The 12,537-nt window shown below is 41.7% G+C and overlaps 1 protein-coding gene across 3 annotated transcripts in view; it reads left to right on the top strand.

The window, feature by feature from the left end:
• The window catches only part of NDUFS4 (NADH:ubiquinone oxidoreductase subunit S4), a 63,227-nt gene extending 54,037 nt beyond the window's left edge, over positions 1 to 9,190 (top strand). For 2 of the 3 annotated variants that reach the window (XM_074995580.1, XM_074995578.1), the window contains exons 4-5: positions 4,227 to 4,300; positions 8,974 to 9,190. In XM_074995580.1, the coding sequence (XP_074851681.1) occupies positions 4,227 to 4,300; positions 8,974 to 9,077 (178 nt within the window). In that variant the 3' untranslated portion in view covers positions 9,078 to 9,190. Of the gene's footprint in view, positions 1 to 4,226; positions 4,301 to 5,396; positions 5,432 to 8,973 lie in introns of all 3 variants that reach the window. The other variant, XM_074995579.1, reaches the window with a different exon arrangement.
• The last annotated feature ends 3,347 nt before the right edge of the window (positions 9,191 to 12,537 follow it).

Genomic DNA, 12,537 nt, shown 5'->3' with positions numbered 1-12,537 from the left:
CACTCCCCAACCTCCCTTCCTTTGCTTGGGAAAGGCTCAATGCCCAGCAAAACAGGGAGGAGAAGCATGTGGTGACTGCCACTGCCACAGGCCCTCTCCCCCACCCACATGCAGTGTGCAGGAACTGCTTGTGCAGTCACAGGCTTGAAAGCATGGTCTATGCTTGACCATGACTGAAAGCAAACTGAGTCAAGCAGATCACTTAAGATCTCTGTAGTACCTGCTGCACAGAAGTTGCTTAAAGGCCAAAATTTGTCCTTGCATGAAATACATTCCTGTTGTACACAGACGTTCTGCATGAAATTCTTTTATGTATTGTTAAACATCTCTCATCTGCAGTAAATGAATCTCCTTAATCTTCAGCCTTCATGTGTTTCATTGCAGTGCACTCAATAGCAGGTTCTTTGACCACCGCTCACCCAATTCCCTCTAGCTTTTAGATGGGCGTAGATCTGCAGGAGAAAATTAACGCAGGAAGATATATTCCTAGAACAGAGAGAAGCCACCCAAGTGGACAGGACGCAGTTAAATCCATAGAGAACCACACCGGAGCAGAGGTGGGCTGATCAGAAAGAAAGGAGAGTGAATTGTGAAGAGAGAGAGAGAGCACTCAGAGCATGAAGTTGAGACCCAGGAGGGGATGTTGCAGCTGATGAGGCAGCAAACAGGGCTCCTGCAATGCCTGGTACAGGAACACAGAACCCCACTTCAGCCCATGCTGAACCTCATGCCTTCTTCACCATGTTCCCTAACCTCCCCCCAGCAGCACCCCAGAATGCAAGGGAAGGGGGGAAGGCAAGGCTAGGCTTGCTTCTGAGAGGAAGGCTGACATTCCCCCACCTGTGATGTCAAAAAGCCTCTTGCCCTTGGTTACCCGCCCCCGAAGACCCTGCCATGAACTCATTTAGTGTCCCCTGAACAAAAAAAAACCCACTAATCTCACAAAACCAGTGTCTTCATTGCTTGTGTTGCATTGGATGCAGTGGGGGGAAGGGGTTTACAGGCAAGCACACATTCGGGGGGGACCTTCTTAAGAGCAACAGATATAACTGTCATGTTGCTGTCTGATAATTCATAAAGCTGTTTTTCAAAGTCTCCCTGATTAGCAGTGCCCCTCGCTGTGCTCTTCTTTGCTCTGATATCTGGCTCCTCACAACTACTGGCCACGTGATTTGCTTCAGCCCTCCAACCTGGCATGAAATATTCTCCCTTGTTCTCACATGAATTATGGAGTGCACAGGAGGCTGCTGCCATGAGGAGGAAAGTTGCCTTCACTGAGATCTAACCAAGTCAGTAGGCTTCTGAACCTGGTTTTTAAGTGGCCAAAACCACATTCTTCTGCCATTCTGCACTTGCTCAGCATGTAGTTGAACTGCTTCTTACCATGGTCCAGGCTGCCTGTGTATGGCTTCACGAGTCACAGGAAAAAGGAGGTAAGCTTGGATCACCCAGGATCACTACTGGTTTCTCCATTTCTCCCATGGTGATTTTTCTGATCTGGGTAAAAAAGTTATTCTGCAGCTTTCTGAGCAGGCTAGAGTTCCTAAAGATGCACACATCACGTATCTTTCCCTACCATCCTATGTTGATGGTAGATCACAAGGATCATTTCATCAACAATGCCTGCAACACCACGGAGAAGTACCCCTTGCAGTTTATGCACTCTGTGACAAGGTAGCCTGGTGTCAAGATAGGCATATGAGTTCTATCTATTGCCCCGCTGTGGTTAGGAAACTCCCTTCTGGCAAAACCATCGGCTGTGTCCTCCCCATTTCCCAGTGCTGCTCTCTTTCGTAGCAGAAGGATATTGGTTTCTCTTGGCTGTCTGGATGACAGCAGCTCCCACTGTAAATTTGTTCACTGGTAGCTGTCCAGCATTGCAGGCTTCCATGGAGCTGTTGCCATACATTTCTGAACTTTCAGAACAGGTCTCATTTTGCTATCACAGTGCTTCAGGACAGGGAAAAACAATTCGTAAAATGTCATTAAAGTGATCTTATGCATGTGGCAGTTCTGCCACTGTTGATCCTCCAGTAACCACCGTCCGAGCAGTCTGAGCTTGTTCCACGGCACCAGAACTGGTTGCTCTACTGTACAAAGCATCAAGTGCAGTCAGGATCTCCCAATTCCTTCTGTTCACTATGTCACATTCATATGTCCTTGGAGTCTTCATCACTCTGACAGATGCTTAAGCTCTGCACCTACTGGAGCACAAGAAGTAAGATGCTCACAATATTGGCCACAACAGTCTGAAGCGGTACGGGTTAAATGCTGGCTTTGCAATGGTGTACAGATACAAAAAAAGGACATAAAACACTCTTTTTTGGTATTGCTTTCGAAAGGGAAGGCATGGAAACAAGTGCACTATGGTTTACTGATGGCACACACCTAAAACCATCTGTGACACAGAAATCCACAGTGGAAGTAGGTAGTAGGAACTGTGGAATAGGTACCCACAGTACATTGTTGACAAAGTCAAAGCTAGCAACCTTAATGGGGACTATGAAATCAGGTGCTACAAATTTGACCTAATTTCATAGTATAGGCATACCTTTATATGTAAATAACTAGGAGTGCTCATGTAGTACAGTGAAGTACCATTTAAAAATGTGTATGAATAGTAATCTTTCTTCTGAGACCTCTGACAATATAATGCCCTCTCATCTAATTCTAGCATCTGCTCCCTGACCTTTAGCATTCAAATTATGGTAATAGCCAACCTAATGGACAGAGGGAACAGTACCTTTAGGTAGAATAAACAACTTTTTCAGAGATACTCCCTGGTGAAAATAGAGATCAATAAGCAAACTGCTTTATACATCCTCCATCCCTATAGTATCTGGATGCTGGCAAATTTGCACAGTATGTTTCTGGTACTGAACATGCTTTAGGTTTGTAAACCAGATTTGATTTTATTCCTATCTGTTTGCTACTTTGCAATAGAGGGTGACATCTCTTTTGTCACGGAAGATAGTGAAGATAAGAGGTACATCCATCATTTATTCCTTAATCTACCTAGTTGTCATTTCTTAGACTAGTTTCCAGTTTTTGACTCCCTTCATTGCCTTTTTATGAGAGGTCCTTATCTTGGTAGCTGGTGGAGAATGTGTTCCTCCTCCTTCACTTTCCTCTTTGAGGAGTAAAATGATGAATCGCTGGTTGATTCCATCTGCATAACAGTTTGACCGTTGGTTAAAATTATATGGTTCAACTTTTTGGCACTGGACGTAGACTTGTTTTTTCCTTTATTGGAGAGCCTCAAATGCTTTGAATTGCTTTTCCTCTTCATCCATCCCTTATGATTTCTAGGATGAACAGCTAAGAGGAAACACCCATTTCAGTTCTCTTCCTGTAGTGTTACCCTAATTTTCTTAGAATTGCAGTTAAATTTCCAGGTTAATCAGTTACTTTACTCCTTTGTCATCAGTGCTCTAAGTGGAATTTTTATATCTGCTAAGTCAAGCCAGGTTTATTTTTAGGAAGGTTGGACCCAATTATTTCAAAAGCCGTTTTGCCCCTTTGACTTTCAGAAATGAGACTGGCATACAAGAAACAATTAGCTTATGTGGCTGGGCTGCTAAGACTCGACTCATGTAGCTCGGAGCTTCTGAACTTATTTTATTAGGGTAGAGATGACTTCAGTTGCATTTAAATGCTGCTCTGGGAACACTTGCAAATGAGACAGTCATCACAAACAATATTGTCAATTTTCAGGATAGTCTACCTGCCAGGTTTGCTTGGGTATTCACTGAATATTCCTGGCTTCCTTGCTTAAGTTCTGCTTTCCCTTCTGGAAGAATGTGGCTTCACAAAACAATTAGGGTAAAGACAATCTCCTGTCCCCTTACATTGTTTGAGGCAGGTGGAGTGGGAATACTGGGGCAAATAGATGTAAGGGATGGTGGTTGGTCCTGCCAAGAGGGCAGGGGACTGGACTAGATGGCTTCCTGAGGTCCTTTTCAGTTCTAGGAGATGTATATCTCCAATTATATTTAGATTGTTTGTTTGAAATACAGAGAGAAAATTTCACATGGGAAAACTTTTAATATTGAAATTAAAATAACTTTGTGTGACTCTGGTTTATTTGGGGATGATACTTTATGGTGTCTCTAAAAATGTATACATAAAGTGAAAATAGGGTAGACCTTCACAGGCGAGTGTCATTATACAAAATGCTTAATTATACTTCAAATGTATATTAATATTTTATGTTTGACTTGTTACAGTGCTGATCCTTTGTCCAACATGGTTCTAACTTTCTCTACTAAAGAAGATGCCGTAGCCTTTGCTGAAAAAAATGGTATGTATATGAGAATTCTAGGTCCTGGCAGTGTATGTTTGAATCCATTCTGCTTAGATAATTATTTGGGAAGAAAAGTTACACTTAATAAAGTAAGTGTTTGAAGCTAACATCCTTTAACTTTTTATTTTGATAATGAAATGTTAAATTGCCTCTTTAATTATGTAGCTACCCCATAGTCAGTAACAGCTCTGAAAACATTTGCTTGTTGCAGGCATATAGAATTTGATCGCATGTGATCTAGGTTCCATTCCTTGATTCTGTTGCATGTGACCTGGTGCAAATCACTTAAACTGTCCCTCAGTGTCCCTGTTTTTGAGATGCTTATTTTACCATGGTATTGAGAGGTTCAGTTCATGTTGTTTGTGTCTGTTAGAAATGCAACTATATTAGTAGTCATTTTTAATTTTAATGTGGCAATCTAGTGGACTAGAGTGTGCATTAAGGTAAGTACATGCTTAAGTCTCTTTTAACAGGCTATTAGAAGTACCACATATACAGTACAATGCCGCATTCAGTGTGTTAAAGAACTTTTCAGATATTTTTTAACAATGCAACTTTGTAAACGTATTTCACAAAGAATGTGCTCCATTACTCCAGCAATGAAAAAAAATTCTTTGAACTAACGGAGTTTTTTTTTTCTTTATATCGATGTATGTATGCACCAGAGTCATTATGAACCGTTTACTCGCTTTGTAACTTTATAGTCTAGATTTTTAAAGAGGGCTATATCATGCCAAATTTGACAACCCGTTTAATGTCGTGGTTTAAATATCCCCAGAGGTTTCTTTACCGATTTCTTTTTCTGAAAAGAATTGGCACGACATTTGGTGCTTGTCAAAGAGAAGAGCTAACAGCACTGGCTTGAAGCCATGCATAATGTAGGTAGGGTACAAGCTCCTCCACAAAACTCTGCCAATGAACTTCATCTTGGCTTACAAATATTTACTATTTTCAATCCTGGGCACCTCATGAGTAGGGAGTGCCAGTCAAATCAAATTGTGCCAGACTGTGTGGTATTTATGATGTGTGCACACATGCAGAGAATTAGAAGAAACCTATTAAAGAGATTTTTGCTTAATTCCTATCACTACAGGTCAAAACTTGCATCTCCAGGGGTGAAAGACTAAGGTATTAAACCACAAAGTTGCCTAATCTCTTCCTTTTGAATGTATTTCTGAATTTAAAGTGGTCTCAACTGAGTTAAAAATAAATGGAATTAATTACTCCCCCTCCCCCCACCCAAACTGCCTGTTTCCACGGGGAACACAAATTACTGTTTCATAAAAAGTGAAAGCAAAATAGTTTCCAAAATCACCACAGCATCTTCATCTCCCTCAAGTGCTTGGTTCTGCACATTAAACCCAGGTCTACAGGAGGGATCGAAGTCGATCCCAAATACACAATTCTAGCCATGCCATTAGCATAGCTAGAGTCAACATATCAGGATCGACTTTGATCCCTGAAGTAAATGAGGGACCTTTGGGCTCGTGCCGATGTCTCTTACTCTACTTACCAATCAGCATGGGGTACCAGAGTCAACAGCTGATCCCAGAGAGATCGATTTTGCCATGTCTTCACACACGTGGCAAAATTGATCCCCGTAAGAGCAGTCACAGTGTGCCAACCCTCCCCCCCCCCCCCCCAAAGGCTATGTCTAGATTACAGCAGTTTGTAAACATAAGTTTTTGTCAGACGATATCTTCCAGTAAAACTTATGTTGACGGATTGCAGACAAATTGCCAAGTGGATCATGAGTGATCTGCTTTGTCAAGAGAGCATCCTGGTGGCCCAGCTGCTCACTCGACAAAATGGCCAAGTGGAAACACAGCAGACAGACCTTTCTGTGTCCCGGAAGCCCTGTCTGTTGACGGGGGAAGGCAGGGGGAAGGGCCAGAACATCCAGACCAGCTTTTTGTCGACAGATCTCTGTTGACAGAGGCGTTAATGCCTCATGAGGGGAGCGGGATAAGACTGTAAACAAAGGTGCTGTGTTCTGTCGATTTTACCATCAACAGAATGGCTTGGGAATCTGGATGTTTCTCAGGTTTTGTCAACAAAACCCTCTAGTGTAGACATAGCCTCTGTGTGCAGCACTGCAGCTACTGGATGAAAAGTGATGAGGAAAGCAGGGAAAGTGGGAGAACCAAGAGCTGTCTTACTGATGGTGCTTCAGTTCTGCTAACAGCTTTTCAGCTTAATAGGTGGAAGACTTGAGGGTACTATAGAGTTAATAATCTCATTAGCATGAAGGTCAGGCTTAAACCCATGTCCTTGGACATGCTTATTCTCCCTTCACACTCTGCCCATTTAATCTGTGTATTTGATTATGATACTTGACATTTACTGCTGCTCAATGTGGGGGACTGGGCCTGCCAACTTACCTTATTAGTGGCTCAGTGGCAATGGTGCTGGTTCAACCTTTAGCAGCATTTGGGACTGCAGGATCAAGACACAAATCACTGCCTAACAACAGAACCTACACCAGTTTAACTAGAGATGTAATTTCAGAAACAAAGGCCTTTATCTCAAATAGTGCAAACCTGGGCATGAACATATTTATTCATTTAATATCAGTTTGGTTTGCACTAATACTCTTCCCAATGCCAAGAAATTCAATATAAACTTGGGTTAAGTCACCATAGCTGTGTCTACACGTGCACGCTACTTCGAAGTAGCGGCACTAACTTCGAAATAGCACCCGTCGCAGCTACACGCGTCGGGCGCTATTTCGAAGTTAACTTCGACGTTAGGCGGCGAGACGTCGAAGTCGCTAACCTCATGATGGGATCGGAATAGCGCCCTACTTCGATGTTCAACGTCGAAGTAGGGACCGTGTAGACGATCCGCGTCCCGCAACGTCGAAATTGTGGGGTCCTCCATGGCAGCCATCAGCTGGGGGGTTGAGAGACGCTGTCTCTCCAGCCCGTGCAGGGCTCTATGGTCACCGTGTGCAGCAGCCCTTAGCCCAGGGCTTCTGGCTGCTGCTGCTGCAGCGGGGGATTCATGCTGCATGCACAGGGTCTGCAACTCGTTGTCGGCTCTGTGTATCTTGTGCTGTTTAGTGCAAGTGTGTCTGGGAGGGGCCCTTTAAGGGAGCGGCTGGCTGTTGAGTCCGCCCTGTGACCCTCTCTGGAGCTGTGCCTGGCACCCTTATTTCGATGTGTGCTACTGTGGCGTGTAGACGTTCCATCGCTGCGCCTATTTCGATGTGGTGCTGTGCAACGTCGATGTTGAACATCGATGTTGCCAGCCCTGGAGGACGTGTAGACGTTATTCATCGAAATAGCCTATTTCGATGTCGCCACATCGAAATAGGCTACTTCGATGTAGGCTTCACGTGTAGACGTAGCCCATGAGATGTCTACACAAGTGTTTATACTGGCTTAAGTTATTTGATTTAATATCACGCCTTCAGTTAAATTGCTGCAATTTTATGTGTAGCCCTTATCTGTCCTCAGACCTTATGTAGTTGAGGAGTTTAAAATAGACAGGCCTGGAAGCTTAACTTTATTAGTATATTTGTATATCATTGTGAGGGAGAGGGAGAGAGAGAGAAAATTTATAAAAAATTAGGGACTTAACTATGTGCTCACATTTATAATTTTGTTTACTTAAGGAATTGCCACATTATGTAGTACTTAGTGCTAGTTCAGGTGTACAGGATACTTTTTTGAATGCCCTGTTCAGTATGTGATATAGAAAATTGTTCATCAGAACACTAGTTTTTGTTCAGCATGGGAAAAACCTGAAGAACAGATATCTCGTCACAATAAACATTTAAGTAGTGTTTTTTAAAGTAGAAAGAAATATTGTGACATTGTCATGACTCCACATATCTCAAACATATGTTACACATATAAGATGATACATACATACCTCATAGATCTGGAAGGGACCTTGAGATATCATCAGGTATCGGAGGGGTAGCCGTGTTAGTCTGGATCTGTAACAGCAACAAAGGGTCCTGTGGCACCTTATAGACTAACAGAAAAGTTTTGAGCATGAGCTTTCGTGAGCACAGACTCACTTCGTCAGATGCTGGTCATGGAAATCTGCAGGGCCAGGTATAAATAAGCCAGAGCAAGGCTGGGGATAACAAGGTTAGCTCAGTCAGGAAGGGTGAGGCTTACTACCAGCAGTTGATCTGGAGGTGTGAACACCAAGGGAGGGGAAGCTGCTTTTGTATTTAGCCAGCCATTCACAGTCTTTGTTTAAGCCTGAGCTGAGGGTGTCGAATTTGCAGATGAATTGTAGCTCAGCAATTTCTCTTTGGAGTCTGGTCCTGAAATTAAAACATAAGCGTATGGGCCTATGAGATTATGGGACTGTATAACTCAAGTCAGTGCTCCTTTTTATGCTTTCCCATGGATCACTGATAAGTTTTGAAATAATGACCAAGGAAGGAGCAGTGAAAGTTTGAAGTATGCAGTATCCTGATCTGACAAACCTGAGAACAGCCATAGGTCACTTTTAGGGCTTCTCTGTGTTACAGCCTCATGCTCTACTGCTGATAACAAAATCACTAGTAAATCCATACGTACTCTATATCTGAGGGGTTTGTATTTCTTTTCTGATAAATATTTAAATTTTAATTTATATTCTGTGTTCATTTTCTCCATATTATATGCTGCACGTGTATTGTTTAGCATTCTTCGCATGTTTTTCCCCAGGCTGGAGCTATGATGTTCAAGAGAGGAGGATTCCAATGCCTAAATCCAAGTCTTATGGTGCAAACTTTTCTTGGAACAAAAGAACAAGGGTGTCCACGAAATAGGTTGACATTGGCTATCTCTCTGTCCGACTGTGAATAAAGTCAGCTGTGCTGTATTTATAGTCCATGTATAATACATCTCTTAATCTCCTAATAAATTTGACCTTTAAACTACAGATGCATCTTGTGGTGTCTATTTAAAATGTTTTTGATGTCTCCAATTGAACCTGTTACAGACTTCCCTATATAGTGAGGAGATTTGGGGTGTTCATACCTCTAGGAAACTGCTGTACTTGGAATCTATTAAAAGGAATGTTTAAAATCAGCTGCAACAGTAAGGACTGTTGCTTGCCTTTCATAGTAATTTTGTAGTTCAGTAAGTTGTTTAAAATGACCACCCTTTTGTATGGATGCTCTGTTAATAGGAGCTCCCCTATTTCTTGCTGTCATTGTGTAAAAGAGAAATTCACCAGACTGACAGCATGGTATGGCATGCAAAAATCAATATCAGCTTATTTAAACTGTTTTGGTGGAACTGCATGTACTCTAAGCTCCCTTTTAATCCAAATTAATACTGTGTTGTAAATATGACTTCCTAGAAGCATTCATAATCTGAACAAGCAAGCAAGCATGTGGTTGTGTTCAAAAATATTGTATGTTCCTATGAACTTGAGCTACTGTGTAAGCCCTCCTGTTTGATACAGCTTCAAAGTACAAGTAGACTGAGAATTTTAATACTTTACAAATTAAATCAGACTAGTAAGATTGCAACTATTAAGTGCACTGGGAAGACTAAATTTATGCAGATTATGTGTATTTTATCACACCTCCTAAGTTTTACTTTTAATAATATGGAAAGCAGACATCTGAACTGAGGGTTCCATTAAAAATACTAGATGTTTCATCAGGCTTACTATTAAAACATCTAACCCAGCTTTGTCACATCGTGTTCTTTAATTATTAGAATGTGTCCTGTAGAAAGCTATAGTTGTAGTCTTTGACTTACCAGTGCCTTTTTATTTACCCCTTATTATTATTTTGAGTAACTTTGCAATTGGCAAGGTGAGGCACATCAGCAGATGATCTCTGATGAGACTCGCAAATGTTGGTATAAAACTTTTGTACAACAGATAGTTTACCCGGAATCCCTCAAGTGTTTAAACCAATTCCATTTTTAGATGGTGGTAGATATTTAAAAGACAGCATGCTTTAGAGTGGTGGAACTGCAATCCACTGGCCACTGACCAAAAGAAAAAACAGCCAGCTATCTTGGGTGACTGAGACTTCATGATATTCTTGTATTGTCCCAATTCACACTGTTGTCCCTGTACGCTGACTGACGTTTAAACCATTGTTTTTACCACACTTTCAATGTAATCAACCAGCTGGCTGATTTTGCTGCCTTCCAGTGACAGAAAAGCTTCTGTTCCTGCCACACCCTATGTATCTTTCTATTGCATTGTGCATTGGCATCCGATTTGCTCCAGAAATCCCAGAGTGCACCAAATTGGAGTTTTGAACAGCCATTGTATCAGTACATAGTTCTGCCACGAGTGCAGGAGACTCCACTAGATGACCTCTTGAATCCAACTAGACCTTTCAATCAACTAGCACCCTGTCCACCACCAACAGGGTACTGGTAATAACTATCCAATGGAATCATCTTCTGACATGAATATGCAGGACATCGTTAGTATAATGGGGGCTGCATGTGTTTCAAAAGTGCTGCTTTTGAAATGCACACCACCTGTGTAGCCAGGAGCCTTTTGAAAGGACCCCCTGATTTCAAAAGCCCCTTTTTCCTAAAAACCAAATAGGAAAAAGGGGCTTTTGAAGTCAGAGGGTCCTTTCCAAAGGACCCCAGCGAGAGAGGCGGCATGTATTTCGAAAGCTGCACTTTTGAATTGTGTGCTGCTGTCATTATGCTAATGAGGCGCTGCAGACTCATGTCAACACCTCATTAGCATTTTCCAAAATTCCTCATTCACATGCCCCTTCTGAAAGGGAGCAGTAGTGTGGCCATAGGCCATGAGACATAATATTGTCAAACCCAGATAGGAGAATTGTTGAATCTTCATCTTACCAGCTTGTAATGAGTCTGGTTCAAACTTAACCTCTTCTGCCTATGATTTACCACTGCCAGCGTGCTTATGATTGCTCGAACTGATCAGTACAGGAAATTGATTGATTGTTCACCCCCTTTATCAATGAAAGAGAGAGATGAACTGTTTCCCCTGCCCCAACTGGTAACAATTGTTTACACTGGGTGTATTAATAAAAGTTATTTTTAAGTATAAAAGGTAGGATATAAATGGTTGCAAGTAATAGCAGACAGAACACAATAAGCTACTAAGCAAAATAATATAAAACAAACTTCAAGGAATTTCTTGCCATATCATCTTTTCTACAAGCTGGGAAGCCTCCCAATTTGGACTTCCACCTTTTTAAATATTAGTTGAAAGAGAGGCTGGAAAGAGAGGCTACTGATCTCTCTTTTGTATTCAAATTCAACACACTAACACATGGTTTGAACCAGGATGGGAATTTTCTAACTCATTATAGGGGCTCTTTTGCATACGTTGCTTTATCTAATTCTTGACACCATCTCCCCCGCGCCCCTGCCCCTCTGCTCTCTGATTTGCTCACCTTGATAATATTTTGCTGATTTGTCAACCTTGACTACTATTTTTGGTTCTCAGTGCCTTAAATATTGTGTCTGTTCTGGTATGGCTATGATCTGAAGAAGTGGGTCTGTCCCATGAAAGCTCATCACCTAATAAATTATTTTGTTAGTCTTTAACGTGCTACTGGACTGCTTTCTTGTTTTGATTAGTTACAGGTGGTTGCAGCAGATTTCTTAAATGGTAAACAGGAGTGTCCTGGTGTTTGGCCACTTCCCCTATTGTTTGGTTTACCACCTTTTGTATCTGCTTTTCCAAAGGCTGGGAATCCTTTGTGTTCAGTTTAAATTTTTTCACACTTCCAGTGGAATGGGTTCCAGCACCACATAACCTGGCCACATGTCTTGACAGAACCAACCATAGTCTAAGCTTACAGGAAAAACAAGACTATTCACAGACTGTTGCTCTGGGTATTGGGCCGTTAACTTCCTTGGGTACTAGTAATGCCCTCACTTAGAATTTTCAGTAAACAGATTTATCCTTTGTATTTCTAACTTCAAAAAGATGAGTGATACATGCACACAAATACAGTATCACATTCAGTAGATTATAACTTCTCTGATTCCACATTACAAGATGTATTTTGCATAAAGCATCTTCCAGCTATGCATATTCAGATGCACATTTCCATAAAAAACATAGTGTGTAACACTGCAGCCTCCACATAGTCCGCTGTTCCTGGTGGCCCTGATACAAACAGTGTTATCAGACCACTGTCCTGTTTCCAATGTATTTGAAGTGAAAGTCTTGGGTTTGGGCACTGGATGTATCTCCAGCAAAAAGCAGCATGTCTGTTTCCTGACTGGAACAAACATACTATATGTATGTAAAATGGTGCTTGT

This window comes from Carettochelys insculpta, chromosome 5, assembly GCF_033958435.1.
Source record: "Carettochelys insculpta isolate YL-2023 chromosome 5, ASM3395843v1, whole genome shotgun sequence".
NCBI lineage: Eukaryota > Metazoa > Chordata > Testudines > Carettochelyidae > Carettochelys > Carettochelys insculpta.
The sequence above is the reverse complement of the archived record's forward strand: the minus strand, read 5'-3'. Positions and strand labels throughout refer to the sequence as shown.